The sequence below is a fragment of the Erpetoichthys calabaricus genome, chromosome 16, assembly GCF_900747795.2.
Source record: "Erpetoichthys calabaricus chromosome 16, fErpCal1.3, whole genome shotgun sequence".
In the NCBI taxonomy this organism is placed as follows: Eukaryota; Metazoa; Chordata; class Cladistia; order Polypteriformes; family Polypteridae; genus Erpetoichthys; species Erpetoichthys calabaricus.
This window is the reverse complement of record NC_041409.2, coordinates 93,109,616-93,135,085: the sequence shown is the minus strand read 5'-3', so window position 1 is coordinate 93,135,085 and position 25,470 is coordinate 93,109,616. Positions and strand designations below refer to the sequence as shown.

The following is a 25,470-nucleotide window of genomic DNA, read 5'->3' as shown; positions in this document are numbered from 1 at the left end:
CTGTCAAAATGTGTTGTTAGAGTGATACATCTTGAAGCATGGTAAAATAACAAAATCCGGTGTCACAATCACAATAATAGTAGGATTTTCTTTCTAGACTGATCAGGTTTTGAACGGCACGCTTCATATGTGCGATTGACACGAGCCACTTTTGGATTCATCAGGATTACTTTTGATTTCATTCTCTATCAGTTTCACTGCCTGAAGACGAATTCACATTGCCATCACAGATTATATCACTGTTGAGAGCGTGCAACCCCTTTGGCTGCTGAAAAATTTACCTTACGAGACATCATTATTAGGCTAGGACAAGATGTGTCTGTACCGTTGCCCGGGTAACACTTGGGCCTGTCACTTATGCAAGACATGTCTTTATCATTTCCCAAGTAATGCTTGGCACTAATGCTGTTGGCACTTTTACACCCAAGGATTTCTCTGGCTATAAAAGCTCACGTGAGACACATCTATACAGTTGTCTGAGTGAGACTCGGGACTAAAGCTTTTATCGTTTATTTATTTTTTTTAACACCCCAAGTGATGGTTGGGTCTAAGGCTAAGGAGGTTAACAGCACAATGAAATCTGCACTTTGTCTTTACAACTGCATATACTTGTTTTCTGTTTACACTCAGTACAGTGGAACCTCCATTCCATTTTGCTGGGAACCACGTAAATTGTTGTTATGTAACTGTTAAATTTAAACCTGTATTTAAAAACACTGACGTTTACATCACATTTTTGCTTTTGATGGCCTGCTGGATACATAATTGTTAGTGTAAACAGCATAATTTTTGTCACTTTCATTTTGGAACTTAAATGTGTAAAAACTGTCGGGTGATTTAGGTTCAACATTCAATTATACTTCCTATGAAGTTGTGTGCCTCTGAATCACCAGTTCACTCGCGACTAGTGAATGTGTCTGCTTCATTATTTTTACTTGCTCTTTAGAGCAGTTTGTAACTGGGAACATTCGATCTCTGAGGGAAAGGATTCACTAAATGCAATGGTCACTTTTCACGATTAGAACATTGAGGCAGTCACAATTGCGGTTAATATATGATTAATTGTACATCCCTATTACTGTGTATGGAGTATAGTGCAAATAGGTTAAAAAAATACAATTTTAAATAATTTCAAACCACAAAGACTGTTAAAATGTCTGACTTTAGTCATGTGCAATTGGGGAATATTTGTGACATCTCCAAACATTTATCACTAATTATCACGCGGCATGTGTCTTTCTAAAAGATCTTGTAGTGTTTTCCCCAGGCGCTGTAAAATTTCAGTGATCCCAGATAGTCATCTGTGCTCTTTATACTACCAAGCCATTCTCGTAGGTCTGTCGGTCACAAATACAAACTGCTAGCCTAAGCTCTGATGTGCATAAAATTTTGAAAGCTTTGACAGCAAATCTTTTTCAGTTGTGCTCTGGAAAGGAGCTGTAAATGAGGTTTTAGAAAGACTCCAGTGTACTTAATTAACAGCAGCAATAGAAAAGCGCTAATGGTGAACAAAGTTTACTCCTGTATACGTTAGTCGCAGACATGGCAAAAAAAAAAGTATAGTTAGGTTAGAATCAGATGCCAAATGTGGAAACCTGCCATTAAAGCCCACTTTGAAGCTGCTGCAAGGAGCATTCAATGACATTCTCTGAAGTGGAAAGGTCCCTGTTGTGGGGCTCAAGTGAAAAATGGAAGATATTAAGACATCTGGGATATCCATGAACTCTCAATGGGCTGATCAGTGAAACATGACAAAGAAGGATGGCCACCTGATAAGACGCAAAGAGCAAGAGTAGTCAGATTTTCTGGAATTTTGCACAGAAGAGGAGAAACCCAGACCCCCCTTGCTTTTAAGAGACTTAATTACAAGGAACAGTTGATGACTTAATGTTTCACGTTGTTTTCCTGGCTCCTTGGAGCAGAATCCCTAATGTTGCTCTATAGGAGCATAATTAGTGTTGGGGCCAGTATGTTAACATTAACGTGTTGCATAAATTACTTTTTAAATTAACAAGTAATGTAATGCAATACTTATTTTTATTGAAGTAAAACTACCTACATTAATTTTTATTCAAAAAAGTGTTACTGTGCAACTCTGAAGCTTATTGCCTGCACTCCAGAAAAATAGTGTTATTTTGCAAAAGTATTATGTTTATTCATTAAAACATGCACATGTGTGCTCAGGCCATCTGTTGACAACTAGTGAAGAAGAGGATAAGCATATATGTGGAGTGCAATCTAGTTAAAAGAACTGAACAAAAGTTATAAGTACACATTTAATCCTGCATGTTTGAGGGGTAAAATTTAATCTGCCCCAGTTTAGGGTCACAGGGAGCCAGTGATTTATCGCAGCAGCACTGGGTGTAAGGCAAAAACCAAACAAGTTCGATATCTGCCCTTAGCAGGGCTCAGTTATGTAGCCCAGCAGGACCGAGTGTGCTGTGTGCAGTCCAGTAACCGATAACCATTAACAAAATGTCAAGTCTAGCTTATGTCTGGTTATTCACTATAGATAGGTTGAAAAAGTGTGATGTGGTGGTGCAGTGGCCGATTGTTTATACCAAGAATCTTTAAGACTCGTGTCAAAGTTTATGAAGGATTGTGTATGGGCTTTGGATTTAACAAAAATGATGGCCAGTGAAATGTGTAGTTTTCATACAATAGAAGAAAAAAGTATTGCAAAAGTAGCACACTGTTTGTAATGCATTACATTTTATATTTAAGTAACTGTATGATGTATTTAATTACTTATGTAACTAATGAGTAGTGTAATGTAACTAAGTTACTTTTAAAGTATAATTTCCCAACACTAAGCATAATACTTATACAGGATGCACAATTGATGTACCAAATTGGAAAATTAGACATGTAGTCAAATAGTGAATTTGATTAGACACCAAATGTAGTTTCAAATTAAGATACTTGCTTTAGTGAAAGCTAAAACTTGCTTATGTCCTGTGAACTGTGCTGAGCAACCAGACTGTTCGTTTGGGTACAAGTCATTCAGCCCTTTGCTTCAAAGCAAACTTTCACTATGAACAGAAATTTAGAAAACATTATTTATTAAAATGTGACTTATAAAGATAATTTTTATTTAGATAACCAACACATGAACAGCTTGTCTTATTTTACCCACGCTTTTCTTTCCTGTATCTTACAAGTGTATTATTCATTGTGATTAGTTTTTTGCTTTCACTTTGAAATAATTGTTTTTAGGCAAAGGTGTGCATAAGCCCAATGTATAGAAAGCAGAGATGGTTCAACACTAAACTGTAGAAGTTGACTTGTTGATGAGGGGTGCATTCCTTAAGTCCGATTGTCCTTTCCTTGTACATGTTTTTGGTATCCTTAAACATTTTGCGTAAGTGGCCTGATGGCATAGCCAGTGCCTTTAAAAATACACTTACAGTAAGTTAACACCTCCTTCATGAACAGAAAGGCAACACATCTCAAAGTATGTAGTGTGTAGGAGCCATCTGATCAGACAAATTGGCTCTTTTAACAAAGAGTGTATTATATAATAAGTATTCACTGAAAGATACCAGCTGCCTGGCAGAAGTGCAGTAATCCCTCCTCGATCGTGGGGGTTGCGTTCCAGAACCCCCCACGAAAGGTGAAAATCCGCGAAGTAGAAACCATATGTTTATATGGTTATTTTTATGTTGTCATGCTTGGGTCACAGATTTGCACAGAAACACAGGAGGTTGTAGAGAGGCAGGAACTCAAACACTGCAAACAAACATTTGTCTCTTTTTCAAAAGTTTAAACTGTGCTCCATGACAAGACAGAGATGACAGTTCCGTCTCAAAATTAAAAGAATGCAAATATATCTTCCTCTTCAAAGGAGTGCGCATCAGGAGCAGAGAACGTCAGAGAGAGAGAAAAAAAGCAAACCATCAAAAATCAATAGGGCTGTTTGGCTTTTAAGTATGCGAAGCACCGGCGGACAAAGCAACTGCAAGGAAGGCAGCAATGTGAAGGTAGTCTTTCAGCATTTTTTAGAGGAGTGTCCGTATCCTCTAGGCCAGTGTGCGAACAGCCTCTCCGTCAGGAGCAGAGAATGTCAGAGAGAGAGAGAGAGACAGAAAAAACAAACAATCAAAAATCAATACGTTCCCTTCAAGCTTTTAAGTATGCAAAGCACCGTGCGGGAAGCATGTTGCTTGACAAAGCAGCTGCACAGAAGGGAGCAACGTGAAGGTAATCTTTCAGCATTTTTAGACGAGCGTCCGTATCGTCTAGGGGTGCGAACATCCCCCTGCTCACACCCCCTCCGTCAGGAGCAGAGAATGTCAGAGCAAGAGAGAGAGAGAGATAGAAAAGCAAACAATCAAAAATCAATACGTGCTGTTTGATCTTTTAAGTATGCGAAGCACAGTACGGGAAGCATATCGCTTGACAAAGCAGCCATATGTAAGTCCAGCAAGGAAGAGAGCAATGTGAAGGCAATCTTTCAGCGTTTTTTGAGGAGCAGCCGTATCCTCTAGGGGTGCGAACAGCCCCCGTGCTCACAATATATTTGAGAAGTTTTATTTTAATACGTGCTCTGGTTGGGTAGCTTCTCATCCATCTGCCAATAGCGTCCCTTGTATGAAATCAACTGGGCAAACCAACTGAGGAAGCATGTACCAGAAATTAAAAGACCCATTGTCCGCAGAAATCCGCGAACCAGCAAAAAATCCGCGATATATATTTAAATATGCTTACATATAAAATCCGCGATAGAGTGAAACCGCGAAAGTTGAAGAGCGATATAGCGAGGGATTACTGTACAGTGTTATTGCAATTAAGAAGACAACTGCGAGTTTTTTTATTTTATATTTAGTATTTTAAGTATACAACATTGATTATTGATAATTTATCTGCAATCCCAGCATGAGAACTTGCTTTTGAGGTCTTTTGAAAATGCATGCAATAGTGATTTTTAACCCAAAACTCTTGTAAGCCTTTAAATTTCCTGCATGTCAACAGGCTACTTATAAGTTCTCCTTAGGTATCAGTTGATTGTCTGTTTCATGTTATACAAATCTTGTAGCAAATTTGTTTAAGTTTGGTTCCATTATAGGGGGAGAGAAAGAACAGGAAAGTCATATATGACTGTTAGTCTCTCCAATAGTTTCAGGTCCTGGTAATGCACCACACCTCCAGCTTGACAGTTCAAGTAAGACATTTAATTACTAAAAAACTGAATCTTGAAAGCAACTTGACTAAAAAGAGTAAAAAAAAAAAAAATTAGGGATGCACTACATTTGCAATCACCAAAAATATTCAGCCAAACATTATGGGTAAAAAAAAATTGCAAGTTTGGTGTTTATTCAAATGAGAAAAATCAAGGGATTTTGTTTTTTTTTTTTTTTTTTTTAACTTTGTACCCCAGTATGTGATTTTTCTAATATATGCAGTGGATGACACTTTCACACAGCACATGCACTGCATGAAGGGAAGATAAAACATTGTTTGATTAGTAAAAAAAATTACTTTAATCCACATACGATCCTTGCAATTTGATACCCAGGCAGTGTCATCAAGATGGATCGCGTGCTTGGCTTGGCACAGCACATACACTAATATACTACTGGAATTGTGTGAAAATTGAAGTATGTTGAAATATTATAAAGATTTGTGATCAGTATAGCTTAGAATAAATGAGTTCTGGGGAAAAAAAAAAAAAAAAAACATCAAAGCTTGGCACAGCCCTGTGGTAATCTCTCATCCACTGAATTTGAAATTGGGGCATGAAATCTATAATTGGCTCAAAATAGGTTAGAAATAACCTCTCTGGTTGGCAAACATTCATGTCGATGAGCTTTGTAGCTCCCTTTCAAAAGCCTTTTCGTATGGAAGCAAACAACATCAGTAAAGTATGCCATCAGAAAGTTGCATTTCTCTGTTTTATGAGTAATTTAAAGCTTCTTGATAACTTGAACCTAATCTATAATTAGACAAAAAAAATATCAGTGAACTAATAAGCCGATGAAAGTCTTTGGGATTTCACTGTTTGTGGTGGTCTTTTAATACTTTTAGGTAATTTCTCACCTTTTTGAGGGATGCAAGGAATTTTTAAAGCAGAAAGTGCTGCTGACCAAAACTAAAAAATAGAAAACTGCGAAGAGCTTGGCAGTGGCTGCATGAATCATATGTTTGTGTGGTGGATCTCCATCGATCTTGGATAACTGCTTTGTTCAGTGAGCTAGTGGGAGCCTGTACCAAATACAGTGTAAAATTTAGTGCTGCCAGAAATGTGCACACAGAACTGATTTTTTTTTTGTAACACACTAAATTCGGTAGCACAGAGTGCAAAATTTGAGACAGCCTTGGATGGGCTGCCAGATTACAGAGCACTTGGACAACATACATCAGCACTCCCAATGGGCATATTTAATCACAAATCAGAATGGCCTACTGATTTACAATATGACGTTATGCACAGCCATGACAGACAGAGAGCGAGCATTCAGTAAGAGAGGAGACTTGAGTGAAATATCCTGTATTTATCTGTTAGTGTTCTATGCAGAAAATATTTGTATCTAATGTTACATATATCCTGCTGTTCTTTCTGAGACTTGAGCATGAGAAAAATGCTGTATAAGTAAAATGTATTATTATTTTCTGGGAAATACTTAAGAAAAAAATCATACTGCAGAATCATATATTTTCATATAATTCACCTCAAGATTTATTTTTTCTGCACAAGAACATTACTTTTTTTTATTTTAAACAAACCAAAGTGCCTTGCAGATATACAGTATTTACAAAGAAATATTCCAAATGTAAAAGGAGCACATTCTTTGGATTATTATGAGCAAATGATCTGAGTGGATTAAACTTTTTTTGGTAATGGATAGACAAGCCACAATACTTACGAACATAACAAATATACTTCTGGCCAGTATGGTCCAGTATTTAAGGAGAAAACCTGCTTTTGGGCTTAATGCCATCATCACACCACACAGCTGCTGCTCACTCTTAATCATTATATAAACCACAAATGAGTTATTTGGAATCCTCTTCATAACATTGCTTATCTCAGACTTTCGGTTTTGCCCACTAGTGCCTGTAGTAAAACTCCATGCATAGCTTTGTGTTCAATGTAAGTGCCAGTTCAGGTGGTCCATTAACCACAATGATAAATGATTGTCTTGGGCAGGGTTTCCCTTTACTGCTGTTTCAATGACTTTAAAATCAACATTTTAAGAGAATGCTCATTATTGCTAATAAAATTTTCATTTTAATTCTCATGGACAACATGAACCATCACAAAAGGGAAAGTTCCCAGTGTTCTTTATAAGCCAAAATTTTCAGCAAAGCCAAGCAAGTGTCCTGTTCTAATTCAGAACACATACTCTGGAGACTTTGGGGATTGTTGGTCATCTGTTTTTTTTTTTTTGTGTTTGTTAGGGCTCCCAGTTTGGTAGGTTGTTACAGTCTGACCTAGCAATTGTTTTTTTTTGGGTGGTTTGTGGAATATGTTGTTGTTGAACTGCTTTGGTATTTAAGCCCAGTGTTCCACAGCTTATTCTGAACTTCATCACTCTTTTACTTAAGATTATTCAAAAATGAGCTTTGTTTGGAATATTTTTACTAAAGGCATGTATTACACTCTGTTGTGGATTTGACGAAAAAAAGCTTCTGACTCCACCTTTAATATATGCCCAGTTTCTAAACATACCGTTTGTAAGATTGTTTGGTAATTGTTAATATTTACTATTGTAAATCACAGTGTACACTCGCATGATATAAACCAGTTGTGGTTCTAGGAAATAAAGATGTGCCTTGGAGATGTATGTTGTGCCTGGGATTCCATGAGAGGTAGTGTAAAATTTGTGGGTAACGGAGCATTTTACTCTCATGCAGTTTAAAAGGCGTTCACCATTGAGAAATTGGGATGACAGATTGCTTCAAATGTGAAATAAAACTGCAATTAAAATTTATCTTTGAATATAAACGAAAATGTATTACTTTAAAAAATTTTCTATTTATTTAAAACTAGCAAAATACCCGCGCTTCGCAGCGGAGAAGTAGTGTGTTAAAGAGGTTATGAAAAAGTAAAGGAAACATTTTAAAAATAACGTAACATGATTGTGAATGTAATTGTGTTGTCATTGTTATGAGTGTTGCTGTCATATATATATACATATACACATATACACACACATATACACACATATACAGATATATTATATATACATATACACATATATTTTTTATGTATATATTTAATATATATATATATATATATATATATATATATATATATACATACATACATATACACACATAGATGCACTTACAATAACATAGAAATCAATATAAACAACATTAACATCATTATCATATGAGAATATGAAGTAATATATAAGAAGCACATTTCATATAAATATAAATTATTAAACAGTAAAATCTTCTTCAATAATTTGCTACCGTGGCTTTTCGTTGGTCTGTCCAGGATTTTAAATCACATGTAGCTTGCAAACCGTTTCACGTATTGACTTGAAATGTGGTACACATATAATACGTCACGTCTGCTATCCGCTTTATGGGTGATGAATGTATTACTCTTTTTATGTTTATTTTATTTTAGAATGAACTCCTATCTGCGCACACCAGGGCGGCCGTGGGCAGATGCGTATGGTGTATTCACTCCATGTTATCGTGCATTGCGCTGTCACTGGTATTTTCATAAAAGAATTTGAACAATATGTAAGAAGCGTATAAATTATTAAACAGTAAAACATTAACATTTAAGAAGTAAAGTTACATTGAGTACTACTGCAGTGCCTTCGGGTATACCTCATTTTTTCTTTGCCCATTACATGCTTAAATGTATACATTTTTTGGTGTACCTACCCGAGAACACGCGACATATAACCGACCGTGGGAGAAGCCTGGATTTTAAACACGCGTTGAGTTCATCTGCTGGTCTCCCTCGTGGAATAACTGGTAATGTTTGAGTAAAATGTACAGCGAGTAAAACGACATTACCTCCTTTTTTTTTTTTACGATCTCTGAGATCTTGCTTTTTTCGGTTCAAGGCTTCATAAGCTCTTTTATGTTCAATGTTGTACTTAATAAGTACTAATTATCCCAAACCATCATCTTTGAATGTTGCAAGACTTTCGCCTTGTATGTAGATCGGGGTAATTACATTCATTGCATTCCTAGTCTGAATCACAATGTGATTGTATGGGTGGTTACCTGGCACTGTAGGGTTGCCACCCGTCCTTTAAAATACGGAATCGTGCCGCGTTTGAGAATAAAAATTGCGCGTCCCGTTTTGAATCAATACTGGACGGGATTTATCCCGTATTTTTTTTATCATTTTTTTTTTTAAAGCAGCGTCTCATGCAAATCATCCCACACGCATTTTATGAAGATGCCTCCTTTCCTACTTTTGATTGGGTAATACTTGATGTCATCGTTAGTTTGATTGGTGTTTTTAACTGTCCAGTGAGGAGGGCGTGTCTTTTAAGTACAGTCTGCAAAGTGTTGGCACTGAGATGTGGCGTCAGCGCCATACTTGAAGCCCCTAACGTTGCGGTCAGCAAGTCGGCTAACATCCGCCATGTGCCGTCTTTCAGTTGCGAGAAGCAGATCATAGAATGGTTGAAACTGTTGCCCCTAACGTTGCGCCACGGCGTGTGGTTCGTTTATACCTCGTGTCTTCTCATTAAACTTCTATCTCGCAAATATGTTATTGCAATCCGCAGCGGGAGCGTTTCTATAAACTTAATTTAAACTTACGTTTTACACCGTGCTTTGTTTCCCTTATGAACATGCTTGTATGCTTAACTCGCTCCGTTCTCAATTGTTTAATTAATTTTTTGCTCTTCGCTGTTTGCGGCTGTTCCTCCATTTCCTCCTACTTCGTTCTTTTATCTCGCGAATATGTTATTGCAATCCTTAACGGGAGCGTTTCAATAAACTGATTGAAAATAGTTTTGCATTTACCTTTTTAGTAAAAGGCGAGCTTTTAAGCCTGAGAAATCACCCCGTAAATGCACACGTTTAATTGGACATGTGTTAATATGTATGGTTACACAGTATTAAAAGACAGTGAACAACGTCAGTTACCTTTGTTCCCGCGTTTGATAAAAGGTGAGCTTTTAAGCCTGAGAAATCACCCCGTAAATGCACACGTTTAATTGCACATGTGTTAATATGTATGCTTGCACAGTATTAAAAGACAGTCAAAAATTAACGTCATTTACCTTCGTTCCCGCGTGTGACTCGTGCTGTAAATCTCTTCCTTGTTTTTAGTTCACGTGATTACGTAAGAGGCGTGATGACGCGATACGTGACTCCGCCTCCTCCATTACAGTGTACGGACAAAAAATATGTTCCAGTTATGACCATTACGCTTTGAATTTCGAAATGAAACCTGCCTAACTTTTGTAAGTAAGCTGTAAGGAATGAGCCTGCCAAATTTCAGCCTTCCACCTACACGGGAAGTTGGAGAATTAGTGATGAGTCAGTCAGTGAGTGAGTGAGTCAGTCAGTCAGTGAGGACTTTGCCTTTTATTATTATAGATCAAGCCCTGTTTCTAAGCATCACATATTCAAAGCACATTGAGAAAACTGAACAGGCTTATGATTTAGAAGCTGGTATAGGCTGTGTGCAGCTTTCTCAATACTTCATTGATACAGCTATGAAATATAACATATTTTATTTGTGTGTAATTACCACATCTAAATGCAATGCACACCAAAATATAACCAGTGTTTATTTTTTTTTCCTCCCATTATTTAATTCTCAGTACCTCCTGTAGCAGTAGAGGTGTTTATCGACCTCTTGAACCCTCAGGTATCACTCCAAACACCAGGTAAAAGTACAATTATTATTTATTGTACAATAATTACGTGCACAAAGCACCCTCCACTCCATACTATTCATATAATCAACAAACCAATCACAATACACTCTCCTCCGCTCCCAGACACTTAGCCACCCTACCTCCCAGCTCAGCTCAGTGTCTGGGCTTTCCCAGAGTCCTTTTATACTCCCTGACCCGGAGGTGTTCCTGCCCAACAGTCCACAAGTCCTTATTACTTCCGGGTCAGGGTAAAAGTCCTTTTCTTCAACCTGGAAGTACGTCATTTCTCCTGTTCACGTGACCAGGACGTACTTCCAGGTTATAGGGCACATAAGTCTCCCTACAGCGACTCCCGGTGGTCCCCGAGGTATCCAGCAGGGCTGTGTATAAAAACTACAAAGTCCATGAGGCCCTGCTCGACTTCGGGGCATGTCCATGCTGTCGGGAGAGCTCCTCCTGGGGGTGAGGGCCGGAAACTCTCGCCAGCCATCCATCACACTCCTAAATATAGATGTTCCCTTATAAGGTACAATAAGTCATCTTTGATACCTGTGTATTCGGTAACTCCTTGGGATACAGTTTGCATATCAACTCTTCCTTAAAAAAAACTTGATGTGTCAAACTAGACAAGCATTTTCAGAGAACTAAATGTGTTTTCATGTCAAAGGTGCATGCCTAAGCAAATGTGAATATTACAATGCTTTACCCTAAGTATAAACAGCCTGTGTCCCCATGTACCAAAAAAAAAAAAACATTTTGTCGTTTTTCCAGCAAGCCACCTTACTGTGGTTTCTGGGTACCCCCCCCCCCCCTTTGTGTCCCCAGCTTCCAGCAGCTTAGAGTGGACAGTCCTTTATAAAGCCAATGCATCCTGCATGTCCCTATCCCCTTACAAAAACACAACAATCCTCTGATAACCAGCAATGCGTTTGTTTGTGGTTTTGGACAGAGTTCATTAGAAAACAGCACAGTGGATGAAAGCAGTCAGAGTGTCTGAGTGAAATGGATTAAAAAGAAAAACGTCCAGTGCAAAGCTGTAATGTGCATGTAACATATTTACACCCCAGAGCTGTGCAGACGTGCTCTCTCGCTCAGCTGGATAAACTTATTTTCGTGTCTGCGTTATCTTACGGATCTGAAATTGCATGGCATCTCCTATGCAACCATTGCAACCTAGCTTGGTGTGGATATCGACATTCTTATAAAGGAATTAAGATTAGATAAATGACATTTACAATTGGTTTATTTGAAAATTTTGTATTCGTGTTAGCCACTAAATGACTGAAATAAGTCATGGTTGGAGTTCTAGTCATCCTTTATTAAAGTACTTGGGATTAAAGTGCTGGAATTGTATGTCGAATAACAATTTTGCCATTCCACCTACATCATGTCACAGGTAGTAGTACAGCAAAGAAATTTTACTTCTGCACATAAATGTAATCCCGTAGATGACTGTTTTTCTTTAACTCTTGTCCTCATTCTATTGAAAAGTAATTATTATTTTCATCTTTGCTCTATGCTTTTAGACCTGCATCAGTCTGATTTGTACATTACTTACTGTATACATTTCGTTTCATATAACTCAGAGGTGGTTGCATTTTTCAAAGTCCTTGATAGGTGGTCCACAGGAATTTTTGTTTTAAAAAGCACATTCTAAACTCTGACTCAGTTAATGTAGGCTGTTTTTTCCCAGTGTGAGTGTGATACTGATTTCTTACTAGTTTAAGACCTATCACTAAAGTTTGTTAACAGTTGTATTGGAGCCGATTGGTATTTTGGAACTTATGAATAATGGAACAATGATTTTCCCATAGCTACTAGAATTTTAAGCTACTGCCAGTGTGGTATCAGAACATGTACCAGTGTAAAATTGACGTGTTTTGTTTTTCTGTCTAACAAGACAGAGTGTAATAGAGGCGTTGCGCCTCTGTGGGGATGGGGTAACTGGTGATTGAATAGCAGAAACATAAAAGTGACATTTATACAAATAGATGAGATGCATTTGAGCAGTCATCATTAATGAGCAGCCATTCTATGTGTAGATATTGTTTGTCTCTACATGTGCTTGGTTTGGCAATTTTACAGTTTTGTTTCCCCCAAACCTCTTAAACAATTGGATTCAAGTTATTGAGCCTCATGCAGATTTAATATCCTCGTTTGTTGTGAATGCTCCGACCATCTGCATAGGAAAGAAAAACTTTAAATTCTTGTCCCATGCACATCACCAAAGGAGGGTGCTAGTGACTTAAAATCTTCAACATCCAGTATCTGTCTAACTCTATCCCAAATGATTCATTTTTAAGCTTAAAAATTAGATGATCGTAAAGTAATTTTGACCTGCAGTGAATGTTTGTGTTCGTCATGATGTTCACCTCACACAACGAGTGAGTAGTGCAAGCAAAGCACAACATAAAGTACAGAATCAGATACATATGTTCAAACACTATTTTAAATTGTTTTGAACACATATCACTTTCAGGCTACATTTATATTTCACACAAGTTAATGACCACAATTGGTCTGGGCAAAGCCACTCATCGTGACCTCAATCAAGAAGTGCTCAAGTGACAAGTATGAAACATCAGCCCAACACCCAGGAGTTACATACAGAGAGTTGAATAAAAATCCCAAATAGGATTTTTAAGTTAAGAAGCCTGTTCCATTCTATACAGTCACGGTTCCTCCTGAGCCCATTTATCTCTTATGAGATATACTTAAACTCAAATTATCATTGCATTCAATCAGATGTATTAAAATACAATGACACACACATTAATATACACAATGTCAAATGTAACAATCAACACAGAAATTATATCCAGTATATCAGTGAATTGTCAAGATTGCTGTAATACCAACTTTGATGTCCTAAACAACTAATCGTCCATTATACCATCACCATTTGTTTAAATATTTAACCATGGTGGACCCCTAGGGAAAACGTCCTTTGGGCTGTTACTTGCATTTTTACATCAACCAGGAAATGCATTCTGACAGTATAGATTCAGACAAAGTACTTCAATATCATATTGAGTATATATGTACAGTATACTGTATATTTTACTGTTGTATCTAGTTTTGTTACAAGCAAACAATGAAGTGCTTTTCTTAACACAGCTCATAGTGGGGCAAAAAAGTATTTAGTCAGCCACCAATTGTGCAAGTTCTCCCACTTAAAAAGATGAGAGAGGCCTGCAATTTTCATCATAGGTATACCTCAACTATGAGAGACAAAATTAGAAAGAAAATCCAGAAAATCACATTGTCTGATTTTTGAAGAATTTTTTTGCAAATTATGGTGGGGAAAAAAAGTATTTGGTCAATAACAAAAGTTCATCTCAATACTTTGTTATATACCCTTTGTTGGCAATGACAGAGGTCAGATGTTTTCTGTAAGTCTTCACAAGGTTTTCACACACTGTTGCTGGTATTTTGGCCCATTCCTCCATGCAGATCTCCTCTAGAGCAGTGATGTTTTGGGGCTGTCGCTGGGCAACACGGACTTTCAACTCCCTCCATAGATTTTCTATGGGGTTGAGATCTGGAGACTGGCTAGGCCACTCCAGGACCTTGAAATGCTTCTTACGAAGCCACTCCTTTGTTACCCAGGCGCCGTGTTTGGGGTCATTGTCATGCTGAAAGACCCAGCCACGTTTCATCTTCAATGCCCTTGCTGATGGAAGGAGGTTTTCACTCAAAATCTGACGATACATGGCCCCATTCATTCTTTCCTTTACACTGATCAGTCGTCCTGGTCCCTTTGCAGAAAAACTGCCCCAAAGCATGATGTTTCCACCCCCATGCTTTACAGTAGGTATGGTGTTCTGTGGATGCAACTCCACATTATTTCTCTTCCAAACACGACGAGTAGAGTTTTTACCAAAAAGGTCTATTTTGGTTTCATCAGACCATATGACATTCTCCCAATCCTCTTCTGGATCATCCAAATGCTCTCTAGCAAACTTCAGACGGGCCTGCACATGTACTGGCTTAAGCAGGGGGACACGTCTGGCACTGCAGGATTTGAGTCCCTGGCGGCGTAGTGTGTTACTGATGGTAGCCTTTGTTACTTTGGTCCCAGCTCTCTGCAGGTCATTCTCTAGGTCCCCCCCGTGTGGTTCTGGGATTTTTGCTCACTGTTCTTGTGATCATTTTGACCCCACGGGGTGAGATCTTGCGTGGAGCCACAGATCGAGGGAGGTTATCAGTGGTCTTGTATGTCTTCCATTTTCTAATAATTGCTCCCACAGTTGATTTCTTCACACCAAGCTGCTTACCTATTGCAGATTCAGTCTTCCCAGCCTGGTGCAGGTCTACAATTTTGTTTCTGGTGTCCTTTGACAGCTCTTTGGTCTTGGCCATAGTGGAGTTTGGAATGTGACTGTTTGAGGTTGTGGACAGGTGTCTCTTATATTGATAACGAGTTCAAACAGGTGCCATTAATACAGGTAACGAATGGAGTACAGAGGAGCCTCTTACAGAAGAAGTTACAGGTCTGTGAGAGCCAGAAATCTTGCTTGTTTGTAGGTGACCAAATACTTATTTTCCACCATAATTTGCAAATAAATTCTTTAAAAATCAGACAATGTGATTTTCTGGATTTTTCTTCTCATTTTGTCTCTCATAGTTGAGGTATACCTATGATGAAAATTACAGGCCTCTCATCTTTTTAAGTGGGAGAACTTGCACAATTGGTGGCTGACTAAATACATTTTTGCCCCACTGTACATATTGATTGCACTAAGGATGAAACCATAGGTGGCACCACTCTTGAATATGAATCATTCTTTCCAGTGTATTTATTTAGTACATAAAGTCACTCCATTTGTGAAAGACTTTGCAGAGGCCCAGTTTTAGTGGCAAAATTGTTTGAGTTAGTGTCAAGCTACCAGACAATTATTGATGCTGTGCAATATTGTTGACCAGTCCTACACAATTTTGCTTGTTTATCATTGATCACTATCACTATCATTGATTGTGTGACCCATTAGTACCTCACATAAATTACCTGTGCTCCAAAATGTATTTTAGTTACTTGTTGATATGTAATTCTCAGTGTGGAGTGGAGTGGAGTGGTGTGTGTGTGTGATAGAATGAATGAGTAGATCCTGCAGTGGAGTGATATCTCATCTGTTGTTGGTTCCAGCATTGCACTTGACACTTCCTGCTACCATGAGTCAGATTAAGTGGGTTTGCAAATGTTAATGTAATTGTAATTTAGTTGTGCACTTGTAAAGCACCCTAGCTTGGATTTGCTTATTGGGAGGCTCTATAGAAAATATTTCATGGTATGTATGGATTATCTTGAAAATTCTTTTTTCACAGAAAAAAAAGAAAAGAAATGCCAAAGGGCAACTCAAATAGTAATCTCGAATCATCATCCTGACAAGTTGCTACACTGTCTTCTACTCTTGAGCTCAGTTGTTAATTGTGACTATTTGGAACTGGTAGAAGTTTCGATGATGTTCTGGTATGCCATGAGCTAGTCTTTTTAAATTATTTTTTAGCAAATTGTCTGAGATTCCATCTGTGTTCAGGAGTTTCAAAAAATGACCTCACAACTGATATGAGTTAAGGTTATGAATCTCTTGGGTGGCTTATATCAGGAGTAGTCTTTTAACAATCATGTTCTTCAAGCACAACTTTCACCATCTCTCGAGTCTTGCTGCTAACCCCCTGAAATGCTAAACAGTTGTTGTTTTATGACAACAAACAAAAAGCCTGACAGCGGAGTTGATTTCATGCTTTGCTCTGTCCATGAGACATGCCTGTCGTGTCAGCTGCCAGTTCTCATATAATGTGCAATAAATCATTTGTGTATTTTAATCATGCCCAGTTAAGTCATTTTGAATCAAGTCAAATCAGATTCCCATGGTGGGTAATGTTTTCCCAGTGAAAGAGTTTGAGTTGAATCTTGGAAGCAGGAGGATGTTTCATCAGGATTTGCATTCAGAATGCTGCCTTGACCCTGATACTCCCTAACAATCAATCATCACTGGCAATGTGATACGAGTAATTGTTTCTGTGAAGTGACATGAAAGCAAGACTAGAGTTAGAATGATATGAAAATTCCATATCTCAATTATAGTGACTGAAAATTGTCAGTATTTTAAAATATGCTGAAAAAGCTTAAAAAGTCCTAATACACATTGAAATTATTTTACCACCTTTTCATATTGCAATAAAGCTTTTTAATTGGATCTCAGAATATATAAAGCACATAAAAATGTTAAAACTCACTATCTTGCTTAGTCAATTTTAACACCATGAATAAACCAATAAATCGACCACAAGTAAAATTATCAGCACTGTGTTATGTTTGTTTTTTTTTATTTGCATTAATATTAAAACATGTATATGTATGTATGTGTGTGTGTGTGTGTGTAATGTAATATATAATATATATATAATATTATATATATAATATTTTTTATATATATATATATATATATATATATATATATATATATATATATATATATATATATATATATATATATATATATATAATAAAAAGCCTTGAAGTCACAGCCTTCCTCCATGGTGCAAACTAGTTTTACACGCAGACATGCCTCACAGTTCTTATGGTCACATATTTCATTTTGAGACACTTGGTTAAACTGAATTTAATGCTGAGCATTAGCTTATTTACTGCAAAAACCATGGCCTTTTAAAAATGTAATTAAACAGGGTCATAGAGATAATTGTACTTTTTTCAATTTTAGTAATCAAGAATTTTACCATGGTGTAATTTTAAAGCAGTTGACCATCACATCCATTAAAAACACATTTCTAAAATTCACCTGACATTAAAGACTGAGGAGTCAACCTGTATTATTCTAATATACATTTTGTTATTACTTACGCTTTTCAGATGACCGATCTTTTGCTTACTTACCATGTTTACCTATATTTTTTTTTATATTCCGTAGTAATTTTCTCACACATTTGTTTATGGTGCCCACTTATCTAGTTCAGCCAGTAGGATTTGGTAGACTGCTGTGTAATTGTTAATGACTTAAAATCGGACTTTTTTTTTTTTTGTGTAAATCAAATAGCACTTCAAATTGGCCATGAAAATTCAATTCCAATCAATGAATATTGGCAGTTACAATGATTGTGATTTTTTTTTTTTTTTTTTTACACTTTTTTTATTAATCCTTGTATAAAGTAATTTGTGAGATAGAATAAAAGTTAAATAAAATGTAGTAATATAAAGGCATTGAAATTTAAAAAAAAAAGGGCACATAGTAGGCTTCCTTAAACATCAGATTTTGCCTTGTACTTTTAACACAAATCCAGTAATTTGTTTTGGCTTCAATTAAAATGTACAACTGAAGCAATTCACGTTGGTGCATTGCTCTACCAAATTCTTGTACCACCATTTTCGTAAGATCAAAACTTACCCTGGAGTACTTTTTGTTTTTTTTTGTTTTTTTTTACCCCTGATGCTTGTGGACCCCATCATCCCCCCACCCTGCCAGTCATTATTTAAAATGGTAACTTCATCTTAATGCGCCTTGCTTTTTGCAATCAGTTACAGTCAAAACTGTACCAAGTTTTCAGTTGTGACAATCATGGCACCCAACCTGTGAAATCAGACCCTCCAATCTATATCCAACAGCCAAGATAAACACAGACATTACGCAAAGTAGATGAATGAGGGGAGGACACTTAATTATTGTTAAGTGGATTACGTCCTGTGTTCCTAATCAATTTACCCCCCCAACTCCTTGGTAGATTTAGTTTCCATGGTGCTTACAAGTTTTTTTTAGGGTTAGGGTTAAAGGACAGAGACGGTTATACTTCCTTAGAAGGCTGGCGTCCTTCAACATCTGCAATAAGATGCTGCACCTCTACTATGCGGTGGTGTGCTGGGGAGGCAGCATTAAGAAGAAAGACGCCTCATGCCTGGACAAACTGGTGAGGAAGGCAGGCTGTATTGTTGGCATGGAGCTGGACAGTTTAACATCTGTGGCAGAGCAACGGCCGCTGAGCAGGCTCCTGTCAATCATGGAGAATCCACTGCATCCACTAAACAGTGTCATCTCCAGACAGAGGAGCAGCTTCAGCGACAGACTGCTGTCACTGTCCTGCTCCACTGACAGACTGAGGAGATCGTTCCTCCGCCACACTATGTGACTGTTCAATTCCACCCGGGGGGGGGGGGGGGGGGGTAAACGTTAACATTATAAAAAGTTGTTTTTACCTTCATTATTATCAATCTTTAATTTTGTTTTTTTGTATCAGTATGCTGTTGCTGGAGAATGTGAATTTCCCCTTGGGATTAATAAAGTTATCTATCTATCTGTCTGTCTGTCATCATCTGCACTTTTATTTTATGAAATTTAAATTGTTATTCCTTAAATATAAAGCCTTCCCTTGCAATGTCAAGCTCGACTGCATTTCAAAATGAAAGTGTGAACATAAAAAAAAAAAAATACCACTGTCTGTAATTTGTCCCTATTTTTACTAAATATTTATTCTCTGTAGGATAAATAGCATCCTTTTTTTTTTTTTTTTTTTTATGTTCACACTTTCATTTTGAAATGCAGTCGAGCTTGACATTGCAAGCCATTAGCGAGCTGTGAAAAGTCCAGCCTTATTTGCTCTTTTAGCTGTTGCTACAGTAATTTGCAATAAAGGGAGAAAATGTTGATAGGAATCCATCAACCTTAAGACTTTTTTGATTTGTCTTCTGTGCTGAAAGGTCTACATTTAAAAAGGCCACCAAAGAGCAGCAGTACATGTGGCGTTTTCAGTTTGTGGAAGTGAAAGGACAGGATCACCCCAACTCAAAGTAGCTTCGGTGTGATGTTGAACATAGTGTGAACATGAAAGGTTGTGCAAAAAACCAAAACAAATCCAAAGAAAACACAAAACCTTGCTTCAGTGGTTCACCAGCCTCATGCAGATCAACAAAAGCCTGACAGTAAGGTGGTTGGCACCTCAACTGCATAGCTCAAGACCCTGTCTTTGATTCAGCCTTACATTTTTGGCCAGCTATAATTCTCTTCTGTTCTTTTCAAAGAAAAACTAAAACACATGATAGTATAATTACAAGCTCCTCACCTAGTGTCTCCATACCAGACAGTGTGTTTTTAAAATATGCTGGCTATGTGCTCATTGACTGCCTTTTTCTTTTGCTGCAAAATGTTGGAAGTGGGACATCCAACACAGATTCACCATGTTCATGTATCTGCCCTTTACAACACCTACACACTTTTTGTACTTTAATAAAGCTTTGCTTTTCTGTTCCCTGGCAGGCAGGTAAACTGTCTTTGCCCACCATTATCTTTTTTTCACTCTTTAAAGTGACATGTCATTTCTTAGTAGCCTTACAGTAACCTTTGAAACAAATGTTGACATTTGCTTTACTGATTATGAACTCCTGTTGTCCTTGTTAACTGTTCTTACTGTGCTAATATTTTAGTCCACCTAACAAACTTTTATATAAAAAAAAAAGGTGGCTATCTTGGCATTAAACATTTATTTGATTGTGAAACATTGAATAACTTTAGAGTAAACATAAGAATGCTTTATTTTTGAAACGAGTCCAGTACTTTGTGTTGCTTTCCTTAAAATGCCAAACTGAACCAAATCATTTTGGTACTCTGTGGCAGGAATCTCCATGCTTCTTCTTTTGACTTTGCCTTTTTTGTTTTCTTTCATGCCCAAGTGCTCTTGCATAGCTTCAGTTATATGTAGGTCAGGGCTCTGAGGCGGTCCATCTAATATTGCTAAGGTTACATTTGCAGACTTTTCGCTCCAGGAAGACCTCAGTTGGTTTGTAGTCATTATCGTGCTGAAAGATGACATTCTTGAAAAGATGTTTTTCCCTGAATGACAAATCAAATATGTCTTTATATTTCTAATTGGTTGTCATTTTGTCAGTTTTGACCAGATTCACCCCAAGACCAGTGAAACACCTGCTACCACTTTTTGCAGAAAGGCATTAGTGTACTATTAGACGTATTGATGCTTTTGTGATCCATAAATTTCAGATTTAAATGAATCATTCGATAACATTTTGTGCCACAGGTTGTCTCTCCCTTCTTTAAGGTGCTGCAGTCTGTTCTGCTTGTTGTCTTTCTGCAAGAATGAACCCCTAGCTGTAAAACAACCATTTCTGTTATTTCTTTGCATGTTCAAAAGTTGCACCCTTGTACCAGAAGTCTCTGCCAGACACTGGGTGGCCATGTTATGGGATTTCTGACTGTCTCTTGAGGTGGTGACGTTTAAGTATTGTCCCATCAGATGCAGACAGATTGATGGGTTGCCTTTACTTTTTTCAGCTTTCTTTCTTATTTCTTTGTGACCGCTTTAATACCACATTTAGAACATTCAAGATGGTGCAATATTATTAACCTGGCTGTTACCTTGTAAAATCATAACTTTGTTTTATATCTGTCAATGTGTGTTGCCATCCAGAACACACATTTTATTTGTTGAATTGCACCACTAGTGCACCTGGTTTGGCTTATCACTACAATGATTTGGATCTGGTGAACTAATGGTGCAAGTCTTGTTTCTTTTCCAGTTTATCAATGTTTATTTGTGTTTGTTCAAATGTATTGTGGGGTTTTCATAAACTACTACTGCCCAGATAATCCGCTTTGGAACTACTGTATATTAATGGTGGCCCAAAACCTTTGCAGAAAACCTTTTATATTTAAAAAGTTATTGCTGAACTCATCTAAGCTGTTGATGGTGTAGAGACTTGTCATGTTCATTGTGGTCCATGTTTCTGTATGTTGCACCATGGCTTGTATTTGTGATGCCTAGGGTTGAAACCCAAGCCCAGACTGATTAGCTATTGTAGCTTGCATTTGTCTTTTACGTTTAGACAGGGGTCTGCTCATTCTTCTGTGCTTTTCTCAGTATAGAGTGCTGATGTTTCTGACACACTCTTGAGAGGTTTCATACATAATGTGATTGTTATTCCTTGTCTAGTTAAGCAAGATGAAGAAGAGTTTGAGATTTCAGTCCCTTTTGAAGAGAACAACTTTGAACAGCCTGTTTACTACAATCAGACCGACAGCACTTTTGACGGTGAGTGTTGGGGGCAGACCAGAGCTCTGACCTGCTTACTCTGCTCTACTGGCAAGGTAGGGAGGATTCAGCCACTACATTGCATCTCTCCGATATCTAGGCCTGAGCAGGCCAGATGTCACACATGAGTTCATTTGGCAAGATCTTTTCCCACTCTTGACCAGTCTGCATTGTCCACACAGCTAAAGGGCAGGAGGGCACATAAGGTGTTTTTTTTGGCTTTCATTCCCAGTTCTGTTTCAACCGAGGAGTCCAGACTCGAGTGTTAGGAATTGTAGTTTCAAGTTTGCCAGGCCTTAATTAATGTAAAACTGCATTATCTAACCTCTGACATGCATGGTCATGATGTGTGCTTGCTTGCTTTAGTTCTGTACAGTAGATACAAACTAAATTACAGAAAGGATGTTTTAATTTGCAGAAGTTCAAGAGCAGCCATCCAACAACTCCTACCTCCTGATCACCAACTTAAAAACACAGCTGCAGATCTCTCTGGAAAAGAATTCGTGGCTTCAGAAAAGGATTGAAGATCTAGAAGAAGAAAGAGACTTCTTGAGGTGTCAGCTGGATCGCTTTATCTTCTCCACCAAAGGAGAACAAGGTACTCTCCGCAGAATACATGCGATACACGAATGTTAGGTGTAGTGGGATAAACCATGCTTAACTTCATTGTCTGACTGGAGACATAGAATTAGCATCCATGCTTTTGTCAGAATGTTGGAGATGTAACATCCATCATACCCTTCAGCACAGTGTAACACAATGATTCTAGAATGCTAGGCCACTTTGAAGAGAAACCTGGGATGATTTTATTATAACGAGATAAATGAGAAACACAGTCCCTTCTCATCTAATGTGCATACTCTGTGCTGTGCTTCAGCCAGTGAAATTCATCTTCAGTGCACTGCTCTGAGACTGGTAACACTTTCCTACAATACAAGGACTGTAATTGAACTGTTCAAAGTTGTGCCCGTCAGATCAATTTAAACTGGTACAGTGTTCATTCACAAGTATTGGTTGAAATGAAGTGTGCATGTTCATACTTTGGTACTGCTTTTATGGCTGAATGTGTTTCCTACTCTGCTGGCGATGGAAACACATTCATTTTATTTGAGAGATTGACTGGTGTAGCCTTCCAGAGTAATGCAGATTACAATATGAACAAGTCACTGATCATGCAGTATTTGTTACGGTTCTGTTTGTAGAATAATGGCTTGCATCTTGGTACTGGGGAATGATGGCATGCATCTTGGTTTGGTACTGGTGATCAGACACCAGACAGGACTAAAATCATAAGGATTTGGGGGTGGGCAGACTGCATGCTGGTGTAAATTTGAAATGTGAATCAAAATCCTGAGGATCAATTGTAACAGGTTTTCTTGAACCTCCTAGATGCATTTTAGCATTATATAAAAAGAGAGTGTAACCATAGACCGGTTTAATAGTAAATACTGAGTTTGTGTGTTGCACACTAAAAACAGTACAGCTGCCAGATAATTTTTTTTTCTTTTTTGTACCCATTTAGATGGAGACTCTAGACTGTATAGCTGGGAGAGACGCCGGGACAGTGGTAAGTCCTTCCTTAAATATTGACCCACCAGCTTTACATAATTTGGCCGTGCACTGGGTACATGAAAGTAATTTCTTAACTGCCCCTGTTATTCAGTCCCCCTACCTAAAAGTGAGTTGGTCCCTCCTTTACCATAAGAGTGGTTGTGTGAACTCAAACATTTGTGTTTGTTTCCCCATTCATCAGTTCTTTTTGCTTCTTTCAGCTTTACTGTCAATAGACTGTACAGTGCTTTCAGAAATAATTCAGACCCCTTTTTACACATTTTATGTTGTATTCTTATGCTAAACTTTTTTTTCCCTCCTCCAGCAACACTCGGTACCTCATAAAGGTGAAGTTAAAACAGGATTTTAGAAATAGTTGTAAATTTATTAAAAATTAAAATCGAAAATGTCATACTGATGTAAGTATTTAGACCCTTTACTTGGTACTTGCCTGAAGCCCCTTTGGCAGCGATTCCAGCCTGGAGCCTCTTGGGTCTGACTTAACAAGCTTCTCACTCCTGGATTTAAAGATTTTCTGCAGGTCCTCTCAAGCTTATTCTTCATCCAACCTGACCATCTGTGGACAGCTGTTTTCAGGTCTCTGCAATGTTTGTTTGGGTTCAAGTTCAAGCTTTAGTTGGGCAACTCAAGGACATTCACAGAGTTGTCCCTAAGCTAGTCCTGTGTTGTCTTTTCTTTGTGCTAAGTGTCATTGTCCTGTTGGAAGGTGAACCTTCATCTGAGTCTGAATTCCAGAAATATCTGTACCTTGCTTTGTTTAGGTTTCCCTTTGCCCTGGATAGTTTCAGTCTCCAACCCCATAACATGATATTGCCACCACTATATTTCACTGTTGGACTAGTATTGCACCGATGATGAGTGGTACCTGGATTCCTCCAGATGTGACACTTAGAATTGAGGTCAAACACTTAAATCTTGGTTTTTATCAGACCAGAGAATCTTGTTTCTCAGTCAGAGGGTCCTTTAGGTGCTATTTTGCAAACTCCAAGCATGCTTTTATGTGTCTTTTACTGAGGAGAGGCTTCTGTCTGGCAACTCTGCCATAAAATCCAGATGGTTGTCCTTCTAGAAGTTGCTGTAGTCTCCATACAGTGTGTCTAGCTCGGCCAGACTGACCAATGGGTTCTTGGTCACCTCTCTTACCAAGGCTATTCTTCCCCCATAACTTAGTTTGGACTGGTAGCCAGATCAAGGAGGAATCGGGGGGTGTTCAAAATGTCTTCCATTTAAGAATCATGAGGGGCCAATATTTTCTTAAGAGAGCAGTAGAATTTTTTGTAGCCTTGATACAATCCTGCCTTTAAGGTCTGTAGGTAGTTCCTTTTGACCGTATGGCTTGGTCTTTGCCCAGCTGTGGGACCACCTGTAGATGGGTGTGTGCCTTTCCTGATCTTGTCCAATTAAGTTGAACACAGGTAGACTCCAAACAATGTTTAAAAAGATCTTAATCATGATTAGTAAGTAGAATAGGAGCCAAACTTCAAATATCGTAGCAAAGGTTCCTGTTACTTGTGTCAATGTAATATTTCAGTTTATTTTTTATATAAAAATATATAAAATCCACTTTCTGTTTTCTCATTCTGGGGTATTGAGTGTTGCTTCATGAGGAAAAAATGAATTAAAATTATTTTAACTTAAGGCTGCAATATAAGAAAATAGAAAAAAGGTGAAGGACTGGGCATACTTTCTGAATACTCTGTATGCAGCCTGTCTATTACTCTACTGTTTGCACAGTATTTTTCTGGATGGAAGCCTGTTTTCAATACTTCTGTGACATTGGGTTGCTGGCTTATATGCAGTTGCATCAGCACATTTGGCATCCGTTACCATGAAGTATTTAAAGTTACCTTAACTATGCCAGCCATGTATTGTATATTGAATTGTATAGGCACATTCCATGGTTACTTGTTTCCTGCTCACATGATGTTATTACAGATCAATTAATGATGCTGGAAGGGACCATTAACGCTCCGTGTGCATTTCTTGAGCAAGATTTTGGGTGCTTTTTTCCATTTTACTTCTTCAAAGAATGGGC

At 37.8% G+C, this 25,470-nt stretch overlaps 2 protein-coding genes across 3 annotated transcripts in view; one reads left to right on the top strand and one right to left on the bottom strand.

Annotated features, from left to right (window-relative positions):
• The window catches only part of si:dkeyp-69b9.6 (uncharacterized), a 752,000-nt gene that overhangs the window by 612,637 nt on the left and 113,893 nt on the right, over positions 1-25,470 (bottom strand). The window lies entirely within an intron of this gene.
• The window catches only part of ccdc106a (coiled-coil domain containing 106a), a 47,629-nt gene that overhangs the window by 14,298 nt on the left and 7,861 nt on the right, over positions 1-25,470 (top strand). The window contains exons 2-4 of one of the 2 annotated variants that reach the window (XM_028821248.2): positions 21,765-21,863; positions 22,282-22,461; positions 23,386-23,430. In XM_028821248.2, the coding sequence (XP_028677081.1) occupies positions 21,765-21,863; positions 22,282-22,461; positions 23,386-23,430 (324 nt within the window). The remainder of the gene's footprint in view (positions 1-21,764; positions 21,864-22,281; positions 22,462-23,385; positions 23,431-25,470) is intronic. The other variant, XM_028821249.2, reaches the window with a different exon arrangement.